Source organism: Pelodiscus sinensis, chromosome 6 (genome assembly GCF_052426305.1).
Source record: "Pelodiscus sinensis isolate ZL-2025 chromosome 6, ASM5242630v1, whole genome shotgun sequence".
Classification (NCBI taxonomy): domain Eukaryota; kingdom Metazoa; phylum Chordata; order Testudines; family Trionychidae; genus Pelodiscus; species Pelodiscus sinensis.
This window is the reverse complement of record NC_143057.1, coordinates 54,274,423-54,298,109: the sequence shown is the minus strand read 5'-3', so window position 1 is coordinate 54,298,109 and position 23,687 is coordinate 54,274,423. Positions and strand designations below refer to the sequence as shown.

Below are 23,687 nucleotides of genomic sequence, written 5' to 3'. Positions count from 1 at the left end.
AAAGGGAATTACCCTGTAGTAGCATAAGTTGAAAGTTTTGCCTTGGGGACTTTTATTATTTAGAAGCTATTTTTATCATTAATTTAAATGGGGAAACTTAGAAATGGGGTAACTTAGACTTAAGCTAATGCTGCTACAGTTGCATCCTGAATTTGAAAATGCTGTGTATTCTTTTATCCAGTTTTACAAATCACATATAATAATTTCAAAAAGATCTGCTGTACTCAAGGTACTCTTTAGTTGTGGAAACATTTTTCACCCCACACCTCCTCACTGTTGTAACTAAAATATAAAGGAACAGTGCAAAGCCCTTGGCATTGTCTCACATGCCAATCTAAGGAAAAGGCAAAGGTTAAGGCTGAGGAAAATAAAGCAGATTACCTTGTGTGGCCAAGAGAAAGATATGCTGTTCTGTGGGGACCAACTCCCCTCACATAAATGGGAGAAAGGTCCATGAATGAGATCATCTTTACTTCCTTTGCTCACATGCATTCTTTCCTTTAGTTAAAGCAGGTCATCCATGCACCAAGGTTCAGTGCTGCATTGTACAGTGTTTCCGAACTCCTGGTGATTGTGCCATGACTCAGGTTTGAAGTGCATGACACAAAAATGCTTTTCCTGGCTTTCCACTTATTGCATAAGGGCCTGGTATTCAGAACCCAGCATTTCCAATGAAATCTTAAATTAAAACTTGGCACCCCAACATGGTAGATAGCAAACATGGTAAGTGGGTTTGAATTTAAAATAGAACACTTTTCAAGGGCTTATTAGAATGGCATTTGTGTGTGCTCTTGCCTCATTGATAGCAAATCAAATTTTAATGGGGAATAGTTCTGGCATTTAGGAGTGCCAGCTGTTGCATACCAGCCACAGTGATAAGATTTCACAGCAACATTTGCTTTATTTGTTTGTTTATCTTTTTAAAAGGCAAAGGCAGTTCTGGCATAAGTAGGAGAAACTCCTGTTAATTTTTATGGGAATGGCAACAAGCCTGAATTTGATTTGTTTGGCCAAATTCTTCTGATACATAGTTCTGGTCTGCACTTCAAAGTTAGGCTAGGATGTACTCAGGGGTGTGAAAAATCTATAGTCATGAGTCTGACAGAAATGTCTTTGGTGATCTAACTCCCAGTGTAGATGCAGCTATGGTGGTGAAAGGATGCTCCTACCTTCTGTCTACAATGATGAATTCACTATTTTCCCTCCTTCCCACATAGGTGTAGTCTTCGTCGACTTTACAGGATTATGCTGGCATAGCTATAGCGCTATAGTCTCTGTAGTGTAGACATACCCTCACACCAGTGTACTTGTATTGACTCCATTGACGTTACTCTGGATTTGAACTGATTAAGGGACAGCAGAGCCTCTGGCATTGTGAATATAAATCTGCATAATTGATATGCTCAGAGGATAGATGGGTGGGGTTACAGTAGGAAAAGCAACTAACAGAACAGGGTCAGAAAGTACTATATAAAATAGGAAAATTTACAATCTTTATTCTACACTTTCTTACAACTTCCTGCTGGTCATTTCCCCTTCTCCACCCCACTCCATCCCCTTTTCACAGTTGTGACATATACATGGCAATGTCATTAACTTTAGGGTCTGCAGTGGTAGCAGGTGTGCCTGATGGGAGATTGGAGTGGATGCAAAAAACAAACAACCACTGTTCCCAAATATCCCTTCCTTCATGTCATACTGAGCAATGATATCCAGAGGAGGGAGATTAGTCAGGGAAATGTACTGGAGACCTAGATCATGTTTACATGAGGATAACAGGTGTATTTTGACATAGATGTCCCTCAACAACTTGATGTTGTCTGATACAATGTTAGCCTGGATTAATTAATCTATCTAGAATACAACACAAATACATCAACATCACCAGAAGAGATGAGCTGGCATACCCATGAGAAGTGAAAGCAGAATAACAAATATTTCTCTGATAGATTTTATATCTACTAAGGGACAACTTATCTTATACACTCAATTGCTGATGGATAATATACACTCATTCCTAGAAACATCATGAGGTAAACATAAGGAGGAAGCCTAGGGCTTACTTTGAAAAACTTCACCTTCCTTTGCCTACAGTAGGCTTGTATTAAAAACTACACTTTTTGTTTTAATGAGACAAGACTGGCCTGCCTGGGTTAGAATTCCCATTAAGGATTGCAAATCACAAAGTATGGTCTCTCAAATGAGAGTGATCCCTTCCTTATTCTACTGCAACAGCCCCTGCTGGTTAAGGGTGGTCATTGCACAATGGTGGTGGGTCCGGTCCATTGAATCAAACTCTATCCTGGTAGAATTGTAAATCCAACTGAAGCCAGTGGAACCTGAGTTTGTTTGTACTGGGGCTTACCTTAGCCCATTGATTTGTATAAAATATCTCTAACCATGAAATGAAATCTAAAATTAAGCTTTTTAATGAGGCTTCATTCAAGCAAATTTGCCTCCGATCTAATTTTCTCCTCATTTTCAAAGGAAATCTTGAATACATTAGTCAGGCTAGGTCAGTTTTAGAAATAATACTCTCAAGGACAGCCTATGCATGTCTTATTTTTCTCACTGTCCAGATTAGCTTCAAGTTGTCTTGTATTAATAGTACTGATATCTACACGCAGCCAGGGTGAGACATTCTATAGGAGTCTGATTAGGATCTCTGAAATATAGAAATATAAAGGTAAATATTCAGATGCATGGATAAATTATTGGCTATAACTTTTGAAAATTTTATTATTTAATGGACTAAATTCTGGTTGGTGTCTTTAGACAGACATAATTTCTTGCCACGCACAAATGCATGCTACAAATGCAGCACAAATGTCAACCTACATTCTGGATGAAGCTAGCTATGTGTGCACATGTATAAGACTCTCATGTGATCTATTCTGCCTAAGAGAAGGGAAAATGTGCATGGGGAAAAATATTGCTAGGTGACATAATGTATGTGTGTAAAGATGCAGATCATCCTCTCAAACTTTATCTCACAGGACCGGATAACATTTTGTGGGCCTGGCACTAAACAAGTTTGGACTCCCAGATAGTCATTCCCCTTCCAAAAGTGGGCAGAGTATCCAATATCGTGTATCAGAGGCATTTTTCATTTTGCTCACACACTTCTGCATGACTATGTGTACTGCATGCACTGCTTCCTCAAACCCAAGTTTTTCTCATTGAGCTGTACCCTCAGTGGGTTCACCAGTGTCAGGCCTACAGATGCGGGAGGAAGGAAAAGGGGCAACTGCACTGGGGCCCAGCAATTCAAAAGGTCCCAGAGTTCTCAGCCAGAGGCGCTGTTGCTGAAGTGGAGGCAGCCGAAGCTCTGGGCCTTTTCAATTACTGCTAGAGCATCGCGTGGTGTGCTCTGAGTGGCTCTGAGGACTGTCTGGGGGAGAGGGTGTGTGTGGTGCAGATACTTGATCAATGCTGACAAATCCCATCCCCAGCACCCTTCGTGTCATTTGAGCAAGCCAATTTCAAACACTGTTTCCACAAAGTGAGTAGTTAGCCCCTGAGAAGCTGAAGTCTCTCTCTGGTCCCATCTATTTGCTAGTCTGATATTTGGTCACCACCAACTCTCCCAACGCTTGCCTCCCTTGGACATGCTTTCCAGTTAACTAGGGCCATTCTCTGCATGCAAGCCTGGCCTGCTTTCTCTCTCCCTGTTCCCCTTGCCATTCCTTTCCTACTGGTGACCTCATGGCCATACTAACATCTCTGCCTTGGCAGAAGCAGACCGTTTAGCATATCCTTGCATACCTTCCTTGTCTTAAAGTTAACATCAGTGCAATATTTTGAATGACACAAACCAAAAGTAAAATGTTAAAAAAAAAAAAAAAAAGATCTTCAACAACATGGCAAAGAGGATGACAGAGATGGCCTTACACCAAAATACAGGAACCAAGACTTTGGAAGAGTTTAGACACAAGTGTGGTGGCTGAGATCTAGCTCAAGTTTGAAGGTTTTGTTATATCTTACTTATTAAATTTAATTGAAGTAATTCTCTCATGCCCTTGCACTTTCAAGCAAGGGTTAGCTATTTCTTTCCTATTTTAACTGAAGGATCAAGCCAAAAAAAACAAATAGCTGGTACCTAAAATTAGATAAATTATCAAAATAGAAAATTGGAGCTGTAGTGCTCAGCATCAATTTTGGAGCCAATCAAAATTATTTGGATGCTTTCATATGAATGCAGGGGCATAGGTTTAGGCCCCTATATTTTGAAACGTGGACCTAAATTTGAGGATTGCTCCCTTACATGCCATGATTCAGTTTATATCAGATTTTTGCCACACAGTTTTAAAATTCTAAAAAATAGCATTTCGGTGTAAAACCCACTGGCACAGCCTCAGTTACAGCTATGTAAACTCAGTGGCATGATACAGATAAGTTCTCTGGCTGATATTTCTTAACACTGAATGGACCTATGCATAAAAAGACAAAAGATCCCTGCCGCAGCACCAACTTCATCTGAACATTAGATTATTCACTTTCCCAACTAATCAATAATTGTTATAATTAAAATTGATAGCTGCAAATAACATGATGAAGGGCTGCTGCCAGAACACTGATTGTGTACTTGGCTTGAAAAGATAGGCAGTAGTGTGAAACACTTATTTTCCAATTTGCTTGTAGCTGTGTGCAAATTGCTTTAGCTGTATACAGCTGATTTAGACCTTGCCTGGAGGTACACTAGATTAATTGGGAGCCACACATTCATTGCTTACAGAATAGACATGGTAATTGGCGAAATTTGTTAGTGCCAGTTATAAAATAACTATATAGTTATGCTTTTTTTTAAGTTGTCCTTTCATTACTCTTTCAGGTTGCAAAAAATAATAATAATAAAAAAACCAATTAGAACCTTTCAGATAATCGAGATTACTTTCAAGTCTTTATGTAAAACCCAATGTGACTTTGGTCAATATTTTATGCAAGCAAACATTAGTGTGAATATGCTATTGATTTTTTTTTTTCAAAAATGAAAAGCACTTCAGTGTACACAAGAGAGATTTTTTTGTCCTTGTTGTGACTGAACTTTAGATAATGAAACCATTATGTTGTAACTACCAATGGCTTTTGAAAATAACTCTTTGTTCTCTTTTGTATCTTAACTAGCTTATTATTAAACTGTAGACAAATTCATTTTTACTTGTTGGCAATCGAAAGTTAAAAAAAAGCATGGTTGTAGATTTTTTTAAATGCAGTCTCTCCCTTTATCTATGTGTGTATGTAACAAGGACATCTAAATCTCACAGCTAAATACATTTGCAATATTCAGGACTGAAACCCCAGGGAACGTGTGAGCCATTTTAATTGGAAGGCATTTTACATTATGTAGCCCCTGAACAAACGTGCAAGGGCTAAATTTACATATATGTTTGCCCAAATGACACCTGCAAAATCTGTTTCTGTATCAGCTGCATCCACATAATCCAATTTTACATGCAAACTATTTAATCATATAAAACTAGATATTTATATCTCTATAATGGGGACTTAGTGTACAAGGGGAACAAAGTTAGTTGAAAATCTGGCTTTTGACTCCTGAGGGCATGTCTACACAGCAGGGCAAAATTCGAATTAAGCTTTGTAACTTCAGCAATGTCAATTGTATAGCTGAAGTCGAAATAGCTTAATTCGGCTGTTGGTGCTGAAGGTAGCGAGGTAGAGTACATTCTACACAGTAGGAAATCTAAGGAAGAACATTCTTCCTTTGACTTCCCTTACTCCTTGTGAAATGAAGGTTACAGGAGTTGGAATAAGAAGTCCTCCAGCTTGCCATTATTTCGAAATAATGGCTTGCTGTGTAGACATGCTCTTTGTTATTTCAGAATAAGGTCAATTATTCCTTAGTAACGCTGCTGTGTTGACATAGTCAGAAGGTATACTAATAACTGATTATCTTATTTCAGTGATCCAAATTCATATCTAAGGACATGGCAAGCTAAATTGGTACTGCTGCAATCAATGTGATGAAGGCCTGCTGTGTTGATGGCGGAGTGCTCTTGTCAACTTCTGTACTCCTGCTTCCTGAGAAGCATATGGTAAGTAGCGAGAGAGTGGCTCAGTGTGATGTGGACACCTCTGTACGTTGACCTAACTTACATCAACTTTGGTTGTATAAGTTATGCAAGTGAAGTAGCATAACTTAAGTTGACCAGCCCCTAGTTACACCAGTGTAACCCCACCTTTCTTAATGGAGTTTTTACTATTCTAATAAACAGCAGAGTTTGACCTATTATTTTCAGTGACTTCCAACTAATTATGTTAGGATGGTTCAGCAGGAATTTTCTCTTTAGAGCAATTAATTACTATGCCAAACACTGGATTAGATCCTTGGCTGACATAGATGGAGCTACAGCCATTTACACAAGCTTTGGATCCAGCAAACAAATATCCATCTCTGATAAAGAAAACCATAGACCTAGGCAACTCATTTTGAAGTGGGACGAGGCTGAATTTGCATAACAGATACTGGAGGTGAGAATAAACATTGATATATTACAATATATGGAGGGAAGAGGCTTCTCACACCATTGATTGCTAAGCAATCTTTTCATTGGGGAGTTCTGTTTAAAAATCAATGGCATCATATGGTCCAGCATTACTTAAAGATTTACTCATTTAGGCTTAGCTGCACAAGAGACAGACAAGGCAAGAATACAAAAAGCCTCCCTCCTCCACCCATGTGCCATGAATAAATACAACCATAATCCCTGCTTCCGCCACCCTTCTGACACAGGATCTGCTATATCCCACTGCAATCTAAGAAACAAAGCATCCCAATGAGAGCAAAGAGGAGTTGGGGCCAAGGTCCCCCCAACCAGCTAGTCAAGAAACAAGTTAACCAGTTATTTCCTTAGCGAGCTGCCCCTAGACAAGCAATGAGGTTCAACAATGCTGTCAGTGTGATCCAGTACCCGAAAATCTGAGTCATGAGAGCATAAAATTAGGGATGCCAGTTTTGGTTGGCTATATTCCTTGAGGTTTCATCATATGACATAATCTTTAATTAAAGAGTAATCTTTAATTCCTGAAGACTCCAGGACAATCCTGGAAGGTTAGCAATGCTAAGCATGTTCCAGCTTCCATTGAATTCAAATACCAAATTTTTCTGATTTTCAGTAGTCCATAAGAAAAGACATTAGCCCCAAGAGTTACTTCTACCCCTAGTAAGATTACCCTTCTGTAGCTGGGTGTGCTAACCATCAAGCCTAGGTAAATGATAGTATCCAGACACTTACAGTATCACACTAATAAGAAGCTGCAAATAAACAGAAATTCTGAATTTACATAGCAGCTCCTTACCAGTTCAGCAGATTTTTCAACCACAGAATTCCAGGATGTGTTTATACAGCATTTCATGTTTATTATTCAAGATGCATTTTATTTAAAGTATATAAAGACAACATTCTTTTTTTCCTTTTGCGCTTATTTTCTTGAGTAGCATTAGCTAAGTGTGTTGTTGAAGCACATAACCTGCAGTGAATTTATAGAGATTACTAGCAATACATACATCCTTCTGTTAGAAAGGTAGCTTGAGAATAGACCCATGGTAAAAGAATCTGTACAACCCTGTTCACAAATCATGAAAGAGAAGCAGAAATCACTTACTATACATTTCACAAAAACAATTATTAAACCTATTTTTTTTTCCAGGATTTAAATTGGTTTTCAGAGAGTCTTTGTTTCCTGATGCTTCTTTAACAGGAATTGCTATGCCATTTAGTTTCATGAACAAATATTGTAATACCACACTGAAAGCAATAAATAAGCACTATTCTAGCGTCAGCAAACTCAAATAATGGAAATCATGCCATTAAGGCACAATGTTATATAATTCAAAAAGCTTGGAAATGATGTTGAAAGGACTATATATATTAATCCACTAAAATTGAAATGCATGTATTAGATTTGTGCCTAAAGTTTCATTCACCTGTAATAAAAGCTACTTCTGAAAGTTCCAGTGCACATTTATATAACATGGTGCTGGAAATAAGTTTTCTGAGTGATTAACACTTAGTCTGTACATAATAATTATCTTTGCTAACTCCTAACATTTGCTAATATATCAGACCGGCTAAGACATTTCAGAGTTGCCAATCGTGTTGAATTATTTAGAGTATTCTGCATAAAAATTACTATCAACCATCTTGAGAATTTTAATGGGATCCAGCATCCAATCATGACACATGTGTAACTTCAGCTGATGTTGGCTTTCTGTGTGTATCAATGGTCATTAAAGAGTCAGATAAGGAAGTGAACAATGTAGTTCTTTCCTAATGAAGGAGATTCAATTTTTAAATATTGGATGCACAAAAAAGGGTCATTTCCTGCTCTCATTAGAGCCAATGAAAAGTGTAAAGTGAATCAAGGGAATAGTTCAAAGTTGGAATGAGCAATTATTGGATGAACAGATAACAGGGCACCCCATTTTCCTAAAGCTTAGTGAAAATACATATCTGCAATAATTTCATATCCTGTATTGAAATAAAAGGAAAAAGAATAAAGATAGGTGCAATGAAATACACCGGTTTTCTCTACGTTAAAACTAATATAGATAGTTTATTCTACTTACCTAGAATTATCCTTCTCTGTCTGATGCAGTCATCTTAGGTTGCTGGTTAACAAGCAACTGAAATATATAAAGGCTCCAACAAACACACAGAAACTATTTTAACTTAGAATTATGGCCGCTCAAGTGCATTTCTTAGTGATGGAGACACTAAAATCAAATATAGTCAAGGCTACATTATCATTCAATCCAACCTCAGTTCATATGCTTTACACCTAGACATCATGCTACCTAGATGTACCCAAATTCTCTTCCAACCTACATTTCTTTTCAATTCCACTATACAACAAACCACGGCATTAAAACAATTCTTCCAGAACACGTACAACTGCACAATCATAATTCTTATCTCAGCAAGATTCTGTGCATTACCAACACACATTTTTATTTGAAAAGTATAGTATGTGTTGTTAACATGTATGGCAATCCAAGGTAAGAATTCAGATTGTGAAGTTGAGTGAAATGTTAGGGAATCTAGCACACGATGACCTCTTTAAAGAGAAATTATCAAGTTTGAGGAAAATGTAGTTAAGGGTTATTGCATCAAATTTGTTAATACACAATACTGAATTTACCAAGGGATGAAACTGGAGAAAAAGAAGAATAGCAATCTTTTTGTAAAAACTAAAGAACAACAGATTAATAAACCATGACTAAGTGTCCAATTCTCCTGGCTAAGAAAGGATACTCCTTTAAAATTCAAGGCTAGAAGTGACTTCTTCCCCAAGTTTTGAAAGGGACAGGACAGATTCAACAAGCTTTTAAATTTTTTTAAAAGTATCAAGTATAAAGAAGTAGTAATTGTTCTATCCAGTGTAATCATAAACATACTGTTATCTAGTGAAAAGATAAAAGCACAAAAATATGCTACATAAACAAAGAGACAAGTTCCCTGTCCCAAAGATCTGACCCTAAAGACAAATATGCACAGCAAACGATGCAGAAAAAGGAAAGATGGAATCTTAGAAGAAAGGCATTTTAGAGGCAAAAGACGCCATTAGAGTAAAAGCGTTGAAGCTAAGAATGCAGTGGAAACTAGAGATGGGTAGAGCAAGGGGATAAGACAGTACAGAGAGAGAGAGAGAGAGAGAGAGAGAGGGTGGATTGGGGGAAATCCATGCCTGCTTGAAATAGTCTAGAGTCTTGCAGATGATGATAGGCAAGACTTGAATTTGATGCAGTAGGAGACAGGAAATCAATGAAAAGTGTGGGCGAGGTGAAGCCAGTGTGGCAGAAGAGGAAGTTATGAATAGACTGGAAAGCAGAGGTAACAATAGGAGAGGCCAGAAAGGAGAAAGATGAAGTAATCAAAAGGAGAAATAACCAAGGCGCACACATACAGTTTTAGCAGTGACAATAGTGAGGAAAAAGTGGGTTTTGGCGATACGAAAGAGGAAGAAACTGGAAGACTTATTGTCTGGAGATTGTGGGGGGGAGAAGAAGAAAAAAGGTGAAGGTTACTCTAAGATTTTGAGTCAGTAAGATGAAGGGCAGTAGACATCAGTAGTGACAGAAAAGACAGGAAGGAGAGGAATGAGGTAAATGCAGTGAGATTCTCAGCTATGCCCAGTTGCTATTGGGTGCCATGAAAGTTAGGGAGTCATGAAAGAGTTCTGCGCTGTTCCCCAATCACGGGTCTGGATATTATGCCATTCCCATCCCTGGCACATTTTAACAAGGATTCAGGGTTGCCCTTCTCTATACTGAATGGCTATAGCTTCCAAGGGCTGATATGCCACCTAGGAATTTCCAAAGACTAGTGATTCTACTGCAAGCCAGTATTTTAAATACCTGGAGGCATTGGCATAGAATCAGCTATCCAAGTTCTAGGGAACCCCTGATACCACACAGACTTTCCAATAAATTGGTTCTGCTGCCTTTAACAGACCCTTTGTACTGGTGGGGTCAGCAAAAAAAGGACCAGATTACACATTGGTGTCTCATCCATTTTTTAAGTCTTGATTCAGAGAAGACAATAGGGCCTCCAGCAGGAAATAGATGAGAGATGTTCTGGAGCTGTAGAAATAGAGGCCAAGGTAGGGAAATACATATGGTAACATCACACAAAGATGCTGTGGTTAAAATAGGCTGAAATAAGAGGGAACAGGAGGAAGTTCCTTTAACATAGGAGGGAGAGCTTTCCCTAATTTAATCTCTGGGAATGGATGTTAATAGAGCAGAGTCCATTTAGAAAAGAAGAGGAGGGGAACTCTGCAAAAGTCTGTGGTCCATCAATAGATTAGTGGAAAGACTGAGGGACAATGAAGAAGTACAGATTTAGATGCTGAAATTGTCTGCACACCTGTAGTCATATTAATAGCTGCTCTTCTGGAGCTTTCTGGCCCTTTGTGGTGTACTCTCCAACAGAGCACCAAGGAGCATGAAGAAACAAATTGGGAAGCCTTGAAATATTGCTTAGTTCCCTCCACAGGTTCCAGAACATGAAGGGGTTGTCAGGACCAAGCATATACACTTGGATGCAAATCATGCTGAAGAGCAAAGACAGCACCTACCTCTGGGTACATCAATCACCCTGGAGAACAATGGAGAAGACATGGAATGGAGCAGGTGTTTGTTGCTGCTGGAGGGAGCAGAGTGAGATGCATTTCTCTAGAGGCAGTAAGGGCAGGACTATCCTGTTTCTGTACACCACATTGCCTGAGAGGCCCTTCTGAAGTATCAGGGGATTCATGTTAGAATGGCTGAGGGGGCTTGGGCTGTAGGGGAATTTCGCTGCTTTCTAGACATCTGGATTTGGGTTGGAGCTGCTCCCCCCCCCCTACTTTGCAGAGTCCTACAGCCCAGGCTCCAGCCAGAGCTCAGATGTCTACAATGAAATTAAGCAGCCTCTTAAGCCGCGTGAGCCAGCTGTAGGTTTTCTTTGCTATGTAGACGCACCCTGAGAAACAAAGACCACCAGTGAAAAGATGGCTTAACAAGAAGGGCCAGCTTCTCTCGCATTCCAACAGTCCTAGGGTGGCAACTCTTTCCCCATATTTATCTCCTCTCTTCACTGCTTCTTTGGAGACTCGACCTTCATATAACTGACTCAGAATTGTGTGTATTATGTCTGTCTCTTGACACTTGGCAGTATGGCCACTTTCTGGCTTTTGCAGATGTCAGCCATGCTGTACTTCTTCTAGTAGTTCACAATTGCAAAATATGTAGGCTGTTAGTTCCTCAAACTGTTAAAGTCAATGGAAAGCCACAGTGACAGAGGAACAGATTGTCAGTGGAAGAAACCAATGAATGGCTTTGGCTACTAGCCTCTCTTAAAGCCTAAAGAATGTAATGAAACTCTGGCATTAATAATTTTTTAAACTGCTGCTTATTTCTGTCAATCACAGTAATTCATTCAGGTTACATATGGACACTCATTCTTAAGCCACACTAAATCAGAATCACCAATAGTGTGCATGTATAAAGTCTGTTTAGCTTAGAAGTGTTAAAGGCAAATCTATGCCACATTTCAAGACAAGGCAATTGAAATGTTAATATTAGGACACTTATTAAGTGGTCAAGAATTCTGTACTTGATATCCTCTTCCCCTCCAGCCCCAAAGAATACACCCTTTCCCCCCATTTCTTAAGTTAATTTGAACTGTCAGCACTGCAATCCTTCCATGTGTTCAGGACCAGATGATAAGAGCAGCCCAGAGATGAATAATGTATAGTAAAATCAATAAACCTTATTACTAGCCACTAAGGGGGCCGATTTTATGTCCATAAAAGTAAAACAATTATAGCAACATTAATGGCAGATTCATCAAGGTAATATAACAAATTCAAGTATGCTTGTCTATTGGGAATCTTTAATTCACCCTTGTGCATTTAGTATCCACTAAGCAAGAGAGATGGTACCCACTTCATTCACAAGCTCTGACCTCTGGCAGTGCACGTTGTCATCAGAATAGAGAATGAGAGTTCAAAACCCCCTGTATTTGCTGATGAATGTTTCAGTGGTATGCAATCAAGGACAAAGCTGACACCTGAAATAACCTGGCTAACCATTTGTTTCTTTCATGCATTAACTGGTGCTCTTTTTTTCCCACCGTCTTGTACTCTACTTACTGCAGTGGAACAAACTATCAGAGAAGGCAGTAAGATATACAAGACTGTCTGTTCTCAAGTAGTATGAATAGGAATACTTAAAACAAAGAAGGGCTAATTTTGTCCCAGGTACATCCAATCAACTCCACACAGTGGGGCTGCACAGGTTAAATCCAGGGCAAAGTTTAGCCAGTGTTTCTAGTGCACACAGCAAGTCATTTCTCAGCTGACAGTATTAGCAGCTTAAGTATCAATTAGAAGAATCACTCCTGGTGCTAGGAACCTGATCCAAATACTGAAATCAATGGAAAGACCTCCTTTAATCACAGTTGTGGCTCAGGCCTTATGTGCCAAAAAGGGAGAAGGGGCCAGGAGAAAAAGGTACAAGTTGGGTATGGAGTGAGTGAATTCATTTCAAAGATAGTATAATGGCCAAACTGGGGGGTGCTGCCCAGGAACCAAGCCAAAATTCTTCTGGAGACACTAGCAGCTATATGGTGTTAGCTATATAGCTAACTGACTCTGCCAAACATACCTATTGGTATTTAGGACACACTCTCTTTCTAAGCTGGGCAGAGGAAAGCAAGGTGAGACGGACACCAAAAAATACAAAAACAACTTTTTTTTTTTATTCTGATTGCCAAATTATTTAAGGCAGGTATAAAAATGAAAGCATTCAATATACATTTTACATAAAATAAACTAGATTACAGCATAAAACAAGTAACCAGGCAATGGCATTAAAGTCTCTCTTCTAAAACTGGATAATTGTAAACATTTAAAAAAAAGACTGTAGGACTATTCAAGTAATAGAACAATCACAGATGTCTTCTGGTATGCAGGCTATCGGGTTATTTGCCATTCAAGATTATCAAAAAAGACATTTCATTATTCACAGATACTCATTATTTCCCCATTTAAAATCTATACATTATGTACAACACAGTTTTTGTGGTACTGGCAATCCCATGCCTTCCAAATGTATATTTGTCACAATACACAATTACAATGAAACAGTGAGTACAGTAACATTTTACACTGATGCATCTTAACAGGAGCCACCAAATAGACATCTAAATTGTACCAAAGTGTCATCATCACAGTTAGCCTCTCTGAGGGCTTGTGGGCAATATTAGAAGGGTATGCAAGGTTCAGGCACACTGATACATAACATTATTTATTTACAATTAAAAAGCAAAAAGAAAAGAAAAACGGCCTTTTGTGGTTAACATTTTTCTAAACATGACAAGTACATTTTTCCTTTATTGTGTGGTTTGCAACTTAGCAGCAGACCCCATGTACGAGCCTGGTTACCAATACAAAAAAAGTAAAGAATATATATATATATATATGCATATATATACACATATATATATAAACAGAAGTCTAATTACAGCAACATTTGTTACTCTGTGATAAAATCTGCAATTTACAAAAATGAAATGACTGGTTTTTGCCTGCCATTAAGGCATTTCAAATTAACACCATGGAACTGATGTCTGTAATAAAGCGCTTCCCCATGTGATCCAGTCACATGACAATGTACGTTTCCAAACTCCTCATTCTCTAAAAAAAAAAAAAAAAGAGAGAGAGAGAATGAGGCTTTAGTATGATATCCTTTCCAGTCACTTAACTCTCAACACTTGAAATGAACAAAAACTGTGAAACCAAACACATGTAACTAGTATTGCTAACCCCATTCTCCTACTCCAAATTATGTCTTCTAGTTTCTGAATGTTTCAGGTACACCTGGGTCACATGTTCATACTTTTCTCTGCAACACCGAGTGCTAAAAAACTTTCTTTTTATTCAAATGAAAGCTGAGAGTCTCATGTAATCACATGCCTCTGGGAGACTGGGGCTTTAAGAAAAACAGGACTTGTGATAAACTCATGAAAGTTGGTAATTACTGCATAAGATTTATCCTGGAGGTGTAGAAGAGAGACTTCATTGTTAAAGCAGATTTTGAGCTTTTCACTTAAACCAGAATTTTTATTACACATAAGGTTTCCATCTCCTTTAGATTTTGAAAAGTAAATTCTATTTAAAAGCAAGTAAATAATTTGAAGGCAATTATATCTGATGCCTATGCAACTTTAAAATATAATCTTTAGGGTGCCTTCTAACATATTTTATCTCCAACAAAAGTTTGTGAAAATCAGGAAGCCAGATATACTTGTAATAAGAGCAGAAGTTTACTCAACTTTAGATGGAACTAATCCAAAATTAATCCCTTGACTTGCCTTTCTATAAAAACATTTTGAATCCTAATTATATACTTCATAATGGATTGTTTTACTTTAATAGTACCAAGAGGTAAAGGATATTCTCTGAAAATCTCAGATGATAGGCAATCATTGATTAATTATCTACATTATGATTATAGTATGAGGGTCAAAGACAAGTGTCTTGTTAGGAAGAATAGAGCTACAATTAACCAAAAAACCCCTAGCACCGCACCCTTCTCAATAAAAGCTGCTATCTATAGGGATGCAGACCTCCAGTCTAAGAAACCTGTAATTTTCTCCCTCCTTCCCTATTAAGATGTCTGTATAAGTATAATTCAAGGTTTACAAGATATTTACCTTCTTTGTGCAGGAAACATACCAGATGCAGATGCCTGAGCAGCCACCTGCTGAGTGGCAACAAGGGCAGCAGAGGTCAACCCTGACGGAAAGAAGAAACAAAAGACTGGATATATGTCTGGGTTTTATGGTGTTCAGAGAAATGATGGGTATAATCATTGGTGTAAAAATGACAAGAACCATAAATAGCAGCCAATCACTTTTCGCAGGATGCATACATCAAATATTTCTGGCAAGTAAGATAAGACAATTTGCCTGGTCTGACCCATGTGCCTTTATATAATGTGCCGAATTTTCCTTAATAGGCATTTTACAAGAAAATATGGCATTCTACTTTATTGTATTTCTTTCCAAGCACTGCACTGCATGGTGCTAAACGATTTGTATGAAATCCTGAATAGGAAGCTCAGTAGAAATAATGGGTACCAGGAAACAACAAGAATCAAAAGTCACAGTAAATTACAGAAACGACATGCTAGCTGCTTGGAATACAATACTTCCATCTTAACGTATCATTTTAAAATTTCTCCCACTGAAAGAGCATAATGCATCCCAAAAGGCATATGGAATCGCTGAATCAAATTTAGTAACATTTCAGACTTTTGCATAAGAAAATGACTCTAAGGCACTGAGTGAACACAACGAATTAATGTAATTTTAGCTGTACACTGCACTAGAGTGTACTTCACTGCATGGGAGGAAATCTTTTCCTTCTGCAAGAACTGTGTCAGAAAAAAGCAAAAACTTATGGAGAATTTCATGCATGTCTTATTGTTGTTCTTTTCCCTTAACTGCAACAATATGTGCTGTATTCACCTGAAGAAAAATATATCATGTGCTATTTGAGAAGCTATAGCTGTGACAATCTCAAGGCTGACTGCAGGGTCCCTGTTGTACATAAATTTTGTTCAAAATTAAAAGCTTTTCTCTTAACCATGCTCTCTCCATTGTTTACACAAGACTAATTGTGTAAAAAGGCTTATTTGTTTTACCTCCTTTGGGTCTTTCTAATCAGTTCATGTCAGTTTGTATTATGGGTGAAAATACTCATGTGAACGATATCCTAGCTGATAAAGTAAAATTTTAATAATCTCCTGGCAATCAGTGGTTGAGTTCTAAAACGGTATTACTCAAGCATGAAACAATAGCTATAGCGCAATATGGTATTAGTAGCTTAGTCCTTGCTGAGAGTTTTCAAGCTATTTTTTTCTGGTTTCAGTAAAACAAGGGTTTCTATTAAAATTGCTTCATCTCATACTTGCAGCATCTATTAAACAACTTCAAAAGACACGTTGATCCCACTGTCTGAAACCACAGCTCACCTTGAAATGGGTCATATTGCCCTGGTATAAGTGGGTAGCCCATTCCAACATGCGTGTGGTGATGTGTATGAAGGTGCCGCTGGCCAAATGGGGAGTGACGATCTCGCTCCCTCTCTGCTTCCCGCTCACGCTCAGCTGTAGATTTTTCCACAGGCTGATAATAAAAAGGAATAAAAGGAAATGTATATAATCTCTCTTAAATACACTCCCTCTGGATATCCAGCCATGGACATTTACACACAACTATGAGCACACTGGAGAGGATTTGCTTTGCTCCCCAGGTACAAAGCTGCCCTAAAGTTATCTGAAGACAAAATAACACTATTGGCTCTGACATGGCCATCTCCAAAGTAAGATTTCAATAATTTGCTTTTCAGAAGATAACAGAGCTACAGCAAATATTTTGAAGAAGTATTACCAAATCCCATAGTTCTACTTCTTATCTCGTTATCTGTTTTCAGACAGGAGCTTCTTGGTAAACTGTAACAAAGTATACCATGTACCAAGAGGTATCTATGAATCTGGATTTCCATCTGAATCTACTTATTTGTACTAGGAAATACATAAGCACAAAACGCTGTTACATTTGTCACTTCCAGGTTATGCTAAGGGAGCATGCTGATTTTAAATTACTTTTGATTTAAATAATGGCTTAAAAAAAATCTCGAACTCATAGCTTGACTGCAAAATGAGGCACTTTTTTTGGATGATGTTCTCTGCCCTTTTCCTACCCTTTCCCAAACGTATTGCTCTTCAGTAACAACAGATGAAACCTTACAGCAGGAGACTTGCTACGGTACTGGTTGGCATGCTGCTGGAGCAAATCCAGTGCTTTAGATTCAGTGGTTGATTTTGCGTTGATGCTAGGGCTGGTATTGACTTTCTCCGCCTCTTCTCTCCCTGACATCTTCCCATAAACAGGATAATGAAATCCCGGTGAGAGATAGGCCCCTGCAGATAAACAATAAATGCCACATCAACTTACTGTTTTTACATTTGGTTATACCACTATGGGGTAGAGAGATTCCAATACAGGGGATTACATCAAAATCAGATCACGTGATTATAGAACTGTATCTTTGTTCTTCGATTTTTTTCAGCTAATTCACCCTGATGAATGGAGGTTATAAAGAGGGTTGATCTTACAGACATTTCAGACATTTATGGGTCCTCTTAAGTGAAAGGAATAGTAACTATAATGGTTCTGACAGTAAGTGCTTAGAATATTTTTATAGGCAATAAACTATCTGTCAGTCTAACAGCAACAGCAGCCTGTCAGGGGCTGTGGAAACCCATAGCTGGGAACTCTGACAGTTCATAAAAGGAACATGTTGTATTAAATCAGTTTAATCTGCAGAACTTTCCCTCGCATAAGAACAAGCAAAACAAATGTCATCTGTGAGGCTGCTAGTAGCCAATATTAAAATGTAGGTTTTACTGCAATGTTAGTGCGTAAATCTTTACCAGTGTACAATGTCCGTTACAGAATACATACCAGGATAGCTGTGCATTAGAACAGGAGAGACTGCACGGTACGCAGGATGGTTGGGATCGTACATCTGTGGGTAAGGATAAGCGTGCAAGTACTGTATATATGACTGATGCTGACTCATTGGTGAGGAAACAGCCACTCTAGCACCTCGAGAGTCCTTCCAATTTACAGGAGTCTTTCGATCATCATTTTTTATCTTGCTCTCCTCCAATGACTGAGAATCAGAACGCTTAACCTCTTTTGGCTCCTCTTTAATGCTTGTTAATGAGACAGGAAGGTTAGGTATGGAACCTTCTTTATTAGGTGTTTTTCTAGGGCTGTCTTCTTTTAGTTTTTTCTCCCGATCAAGTTCTTCTGATTTTTGTTGATCAAGGTATTTGGGCTGGTAGACGTAATGATGCCATGATCTTGAATCTGCGTCCTGATAGGAGGGAGAAATACATTTTGTTGTAAATGTTCAAAAACAAAATAGTTATTGATATTTGTCACTCTTCTGTAGATGTCTTCTTTTAATAACACACCGGATTATGTATATTGTAGGACAGACTTGTTTCTTACAAGTTCACTATACTTCTAAATTCAAAATCCAGCCAACTTAACAATGTAATACGTAGACACTGACTCTGTGGATGCTCTTAAAAAAAGAAAAGAGTGGGTATTTAGTACCCACCAGAAGCCAGCTCCTGTGCCTCCCATCCACTGGCAGTGATCATTTCCTCCCCATCCCTCGTGCCCACTACGATAAGCTGTTTCAGGTTGAACAGGAGGTGCTGGGGGAGAGGGGAGGAGTGAGAATGGGGTATGAAAGGAAGGTGGTGGAATTGGGCAAGAAGAGGTGGGGCAGAGCAGGGGCTGGTAAAAGGGGGGAGGGGTTGAGGCTTGGGTGAGGGATGGAGATGTGGTTGAGCACCCCCACGGCCCTAAGGAATCCAGTGCCTGAAACATAACAGCAATAAAATTCTAACAGAATTCTGACTGAATTACTTCATCTTATATCCTTTCTCATGCTTTTGTCGAGGTTAATTATGAAATACATACAAATTAGATGTTACAATTATGTGATACTATACATAAAATATGTATTTTTACTAAAGGCCATAGAAAGACTTTCCCATCTGTAAACTACAATATGCTATGTCAAAGGATTTAGATCATTTGAAATGATGAACCTGAAGAAAAAAAAAAAAAAAGCTTGCTGGAAAGGTGTTTACAGTGGCCTTAATACTGCCAACATTTGTACTACTGAGTCACTCTACACACTGCAGTACCATTCAACTCAGTGGGATTGTTCACAAGGGTGAAGTTACAACAGTGCAGCACTGTCACAGAACTGAGGCCAGGGTTTGAGAAATGTGTGCAGAATATATCTAACTATTATAAAGGAATTTACAAACATGTTAAGAGTGGCTATATGGCTTCTATAAAACAGCATACATAAATTGCACTAGCTTTGTTTCAGATACTCATCTTAGTCTAAAGGTATCTTCTCCTATCCAGACCTGAACCATCCCACTTTCCTTCTAGTTCTATGACCCTTCTTCATTCAACTCCGCCTTACCTTGAAAGATGGCTTATTAAGACTTAATCTGGGATATACCAAATGCCAGCGTATGCAGCTATTCCCAGTACGGGAACACTGGGTCACAAAGAAACAGTAACGTGTCTTGGCAGGGAAGTGGACTGAAAGGCTGTCTAAGATATGGGAAGGCCAAGAAGAGCCAAAGTGGTAAAACCATCATTGACTTCGGTAGGGACAGGATTTTACCCATTCGTGGCCCTGCAGGGCTCATGCACTTACTGAGGACAGATTGGAAGGTTGTCCCCTGAACCATTCTGAAAAGGCCAAGCTGGATTAGGATAAAGAGTTGAGCATCAAATGAATCTGCACACCTATCTTTAGTAAAAGCAAGCTGTCATCAAAAAACAAGCCAATAACAACCCAAGCCATTTTTTCAAACACTTTGTACTTCATTCACAGTGAAAAGTGCTTATTTCTTGAATGACTGACATTTACATTCCGGAGTTTTTATTTTACTTGTTTCTATATGGACATATGAATTCCATTTAATTAAGGTTTTTAAAATTAATTTTAATCCATTTCGTAAACCTGGATTCTGTCACCTCTACTCATGCCTTGTTCTGTCCCTCTCCCAGAAGCCCCTCTGAAAGCAATAGATCTACCCAAGGAATAAAGTACTACACAATGTCAGAAAGGATGGCAGAGTTTGACCCGTTAGGTAAGATAGAAAAATACAGTAAAATCGTATCTGTGAAACTTTTAAGAATAATTCAAGATGATCTGTGTTCACGTTCCAGGGACCTCACCTGTTTAAATCTTGTGGTAGGATCTACTCCTGTCTGTTTCATTGAGTCCATAACAGATTTCATTTCCACAGCCTCCTTTATAAGCTGATGGTTTTCCATTTGTTTGGCTTTGAAGCTATCAGACTGAAGTTGCTGCTGGTGACTGGAAAGAATCTGTGATTTGTTTGTCTCTTCTGCTTTGCTGGGGACTGATGACCCTATTTTAGTGTTATTTTTGCTCGTCTCTGGGACTGAAGGAGCCTTTGAGATAGTAGCAGACGGAATATTTTTCTGCTTGTCGTCTTTTCCTAGTTCCTTCAGTGAGGGTTCACTTTTCCTTTCACAGTCTCTCCCAGTTTGTGACATTTTCTGCTCTGCCAGTCTCTGGTCCTCATAATATTTTTCATACTGCTGCCTATAGGCAGGATTGGAGGCCATTAAGGACTTTTGGTCCATGTAAAGCCCGTAGGCATACTGTCCATAATAAAGTGACTGGGCAAGTGCAGGATGTCTTTGAGTTATTACTGACTGATGCTGAGGTTGTAAATTAGTGGAATTAGTATCATTTTTCTTGGAATCTGATGGTTCTGTTTTGTCTTTCTTTTCAACCTCTTCCTCGGCCTCCTTTTTGATCTTCAATCCCTGTGAGGTACTGCTGTTCCCAGCTGCAGGGGTGCTGACCTGTCCAGAGTGCATGTAACTTGGAGAATAATAAGGATCGTAGCCATGGTAATAGGGAGAATGGGACTCTTTTACTTGTGATGATTGTGCTGTGATTGAAGAATGTCCTTTTACAACACTTTCCTTATTAGAAATAATATCTGAAGGAGAGCTGGCCTTTGACCTCATGCCCTCTGACCTGCTGTCAGAACCACCATCATCCGCAGCATCAGAAATATCAGAATAAGCTGGGCTATTGGTTTTAGCAGCTGCACTATCTGCACCATTTTGTGTCAACACATGCAGTGGCGCCAAAGAAGATTGTCCGTTCACCAAAGTGCTGCATTCCATTCTGGAGGCACTCCCTATAGAAGGGCTGGGTGCATTGTCTGTGAAAGTGTAAACCTTATCAGCTTCAGCTTTAATACTTGCCATCCTACTCTCTTGAGACTCTGACAGTCCATTAGCTAACACTTCATTCTTGTTGAGATGGTCCTTTAAAAAATGTCCAGATAAATCTTTCCCAGACCCTTTTGAATCCTCTAGCTTTCCCATCTTAGAATCCATCTTAGGACTTCCAGTCTCTTTGCTTTCTTTGTCCTTTAGCTTTCTCTTCTCCTTTTTCTTTTTGTCTTTGAGAGATGTGAGAGCTGGATTTACAGTGCTTGGCTCTCCCATAATTGTGGGCTTTGGTTGAATAGGTTTTAACGGAGGGCTCTTTGGTGTAGCCTGAACAACAGTCGTTGTTAAGGAGGGCAATCCTGGTATTGTCCCTGTCGTGGTGGTTGTAAAGGCTGTTGTGGGTATAGCAATTAATTGGGGAGGAGTAGGGGCTGGAGCTGGGGCAATAGGCCTTGCTGTTTTAAGTTTTGATAGATTTTTATCCACTTTGCAATTATTGGCTTTTTTGCCCTTGTCTTTATCACCCAAATTTTTCTTGTCTATTAATCCTTCCGCTTCTAGTTTGGGCATTTCAGAGGCCAAACTGCTCTCTGCTACTGAGCAACTGTCCAATGTGGTTGCCATATTAGAAATTACAGGAAGGCTATTCAATTCACTGTTTGGGCCCTTCTTTTTACCAGAATTCTTGCCAGTTTTAGAACTGATAATTGAAGTTGGGCCATTATTGGTCAACTCTCTTTTTCCCTTGGGTGTCCCTGGGGTATTAAGAGGGCAAGGAGATGTTGGTGCTTTTAGCTGATCAAAACTTGATAAACTTGTGCTTGGCTCACTGCATTCAAGTGCCACATTACTTAATGCTTCCTCACAATCTGAAATTTTATCTTCACTGTCAGGCTCAAATTCCAGCTTGTTTTCTGGATCTAAATGTGCATGAGCCTGGTGGTAACGCAGTCCATTAATGTGCTTGTACTTTTTGTTGCAATTGGGATGAGGGCAATCAATCAGTACTGGAGAAGAGCAGCCTTGGTCCAAAAATGTAGTCTCGAGTTTCCCCTGTGGTGTGGTTGGAGTGCTTCTAGAATTGGTGCGAATACGCTTTCCAGATTTATTGTCCTCTGAACTGGAGTTCAAGTCTAGCTCCATCGGAGGCTTATTTTTCCTCTTATTTGTGGATGAGGGGCTGGCTTTGACATCTTCCACTGCACAATTTGGGGGTGTCCTGCGTCCACTTGAGTTAAGGCTGCCCCGCCTCCCCTTTCCATTGGCACCACCTCTGTTCTTGTTCTGCAGTCCCCTTGACTCTGTAAAGCTCACATCATTTCCAGGTGCAGCTGCAGTGGACCGTGCGCGCTTTCCTCTTCCCCGACCTCCTCGCATTTCCAGGTCACTTGTTGGTGATTCACAAAACCTATGTTAAGAAGAGCAGCAGTCAGAACAGAGACTAAAATGTCATCACCAGAAAACATGAACTGTTATAACTATATCATGGCTTCACGTAATGCAATGCTGTTAGAGAAAGGATGGGCTCTTTCAAATAGGAATGTCATGAAATATAAACAAAACATTTGCTTCAGGAACATTACTGACAAAGAGAAAAAAGGTATATTTCTTAGTATCCAAGAAAATATATTAAAATGAACTTAAAGTCTGTTTAATTCCAGGGATATTTTTTCAATAACAATAGAAAATACAGAATCCCTCCTCACTGTCTGCTTATTGCAATGTGTAAGAGAGAATTACACATTCCTGTTCTGTATGGTTTCAATTATATGCAGTTGTTCTGTATTAATCTCTGTACAGTTTTTTGCCAAAGACTAGGGGTGGGATGGAGTAGAGAAAAAAAAGTCCCAGTATGATTACTTACCTGGGAGGGGCCCAATCATGCTTTGTGCAATCCAGCAGGGTCCCAACGTAAGTCTTGTTCCGCCATGTAACGTTTACCACAAGGACACCTGTACAGGGGAAAGAAACAAAGTATTATCACAGTTAGAACAATTAAAAAAAGATGAATAGAGCTACATTCTTGTTTGCTTTCAAAAGCTGTGGTCTACACTCTTCCTCTTTTTTGGTTTCAGTGACCTCAAGTTAAAACCCACAGGAAAGAGTGTGTGTGTCTGCAATCAAGATACAGCTGACAGAAGGAAATGGTTTTTGCCATGTCCTGCTGTAAAACGGCAACATTCACCTCTTAATTTTGCTATTACTGCACATAATTGCTTTCATTTGGCTGGCAGCCAGCATAAACTAAGCACCAGTTACTAGTGGTTAAATCAGTAGGTGACTCAGAAC

The 23,687-nt window shown here is 39.0% G+C and overlaps 1 protein-coding gene across 3 annotated transcripts in view; it reads right to left on the bottom strand.

The window, feature by feature from the left end:
• Nucleotides 1-13,240: 13,240 nt before the first annotated feature.
• Nucleotides 13,241-23,687, bottom strand: part of ZNF608 (zinc finger protein 608) — a 120,661-nt gene continuing 110,214 nt past the window's right edge. For 2 of the 3 annotated variants that reach the window (XM_014577046.4, XM_006130110.5), the window contains 7 exons: nucleotides 23,263-23,350; nucleotides 20,358-22,806; nucleotides 18,036-18,453; nucleotides 17,319-17,491; nucleotides 16,541-16,694; nucleotides 15,219-15,300; nucleotides 13,241-14,199 (listed from right to left, as the gene is read on the bottom strand). In XM_014577046.4, coding sequence (XP_014432532.3) covers nucleotides 14,193-14,199; nucleotides 15,219-15,300; nucleotides 16,541-16,694; nucleotides 17,319-17,491; nucleotides 18,036-18,453; nucleotides 20,358-22,806; nucleotides 23,263-23,350 — 3,371 coding nt within the window. In that variant the 3' untranslated portion in view covers nucleotides 13,241-14,192. The remainder of the gene's footprint in view (nucleotides 14,200-15,218; nucleotides 15,301-16,540; nucleotides 16,695-17,318; nucleotides 17,492-18,035; nucleotides 18,454-20,357; nucleotides 22,807-23,262; nucleotides 23,351-23,687) is intronic. The other variant, XM_089779281.1, reaches the window with a different exon arrangement.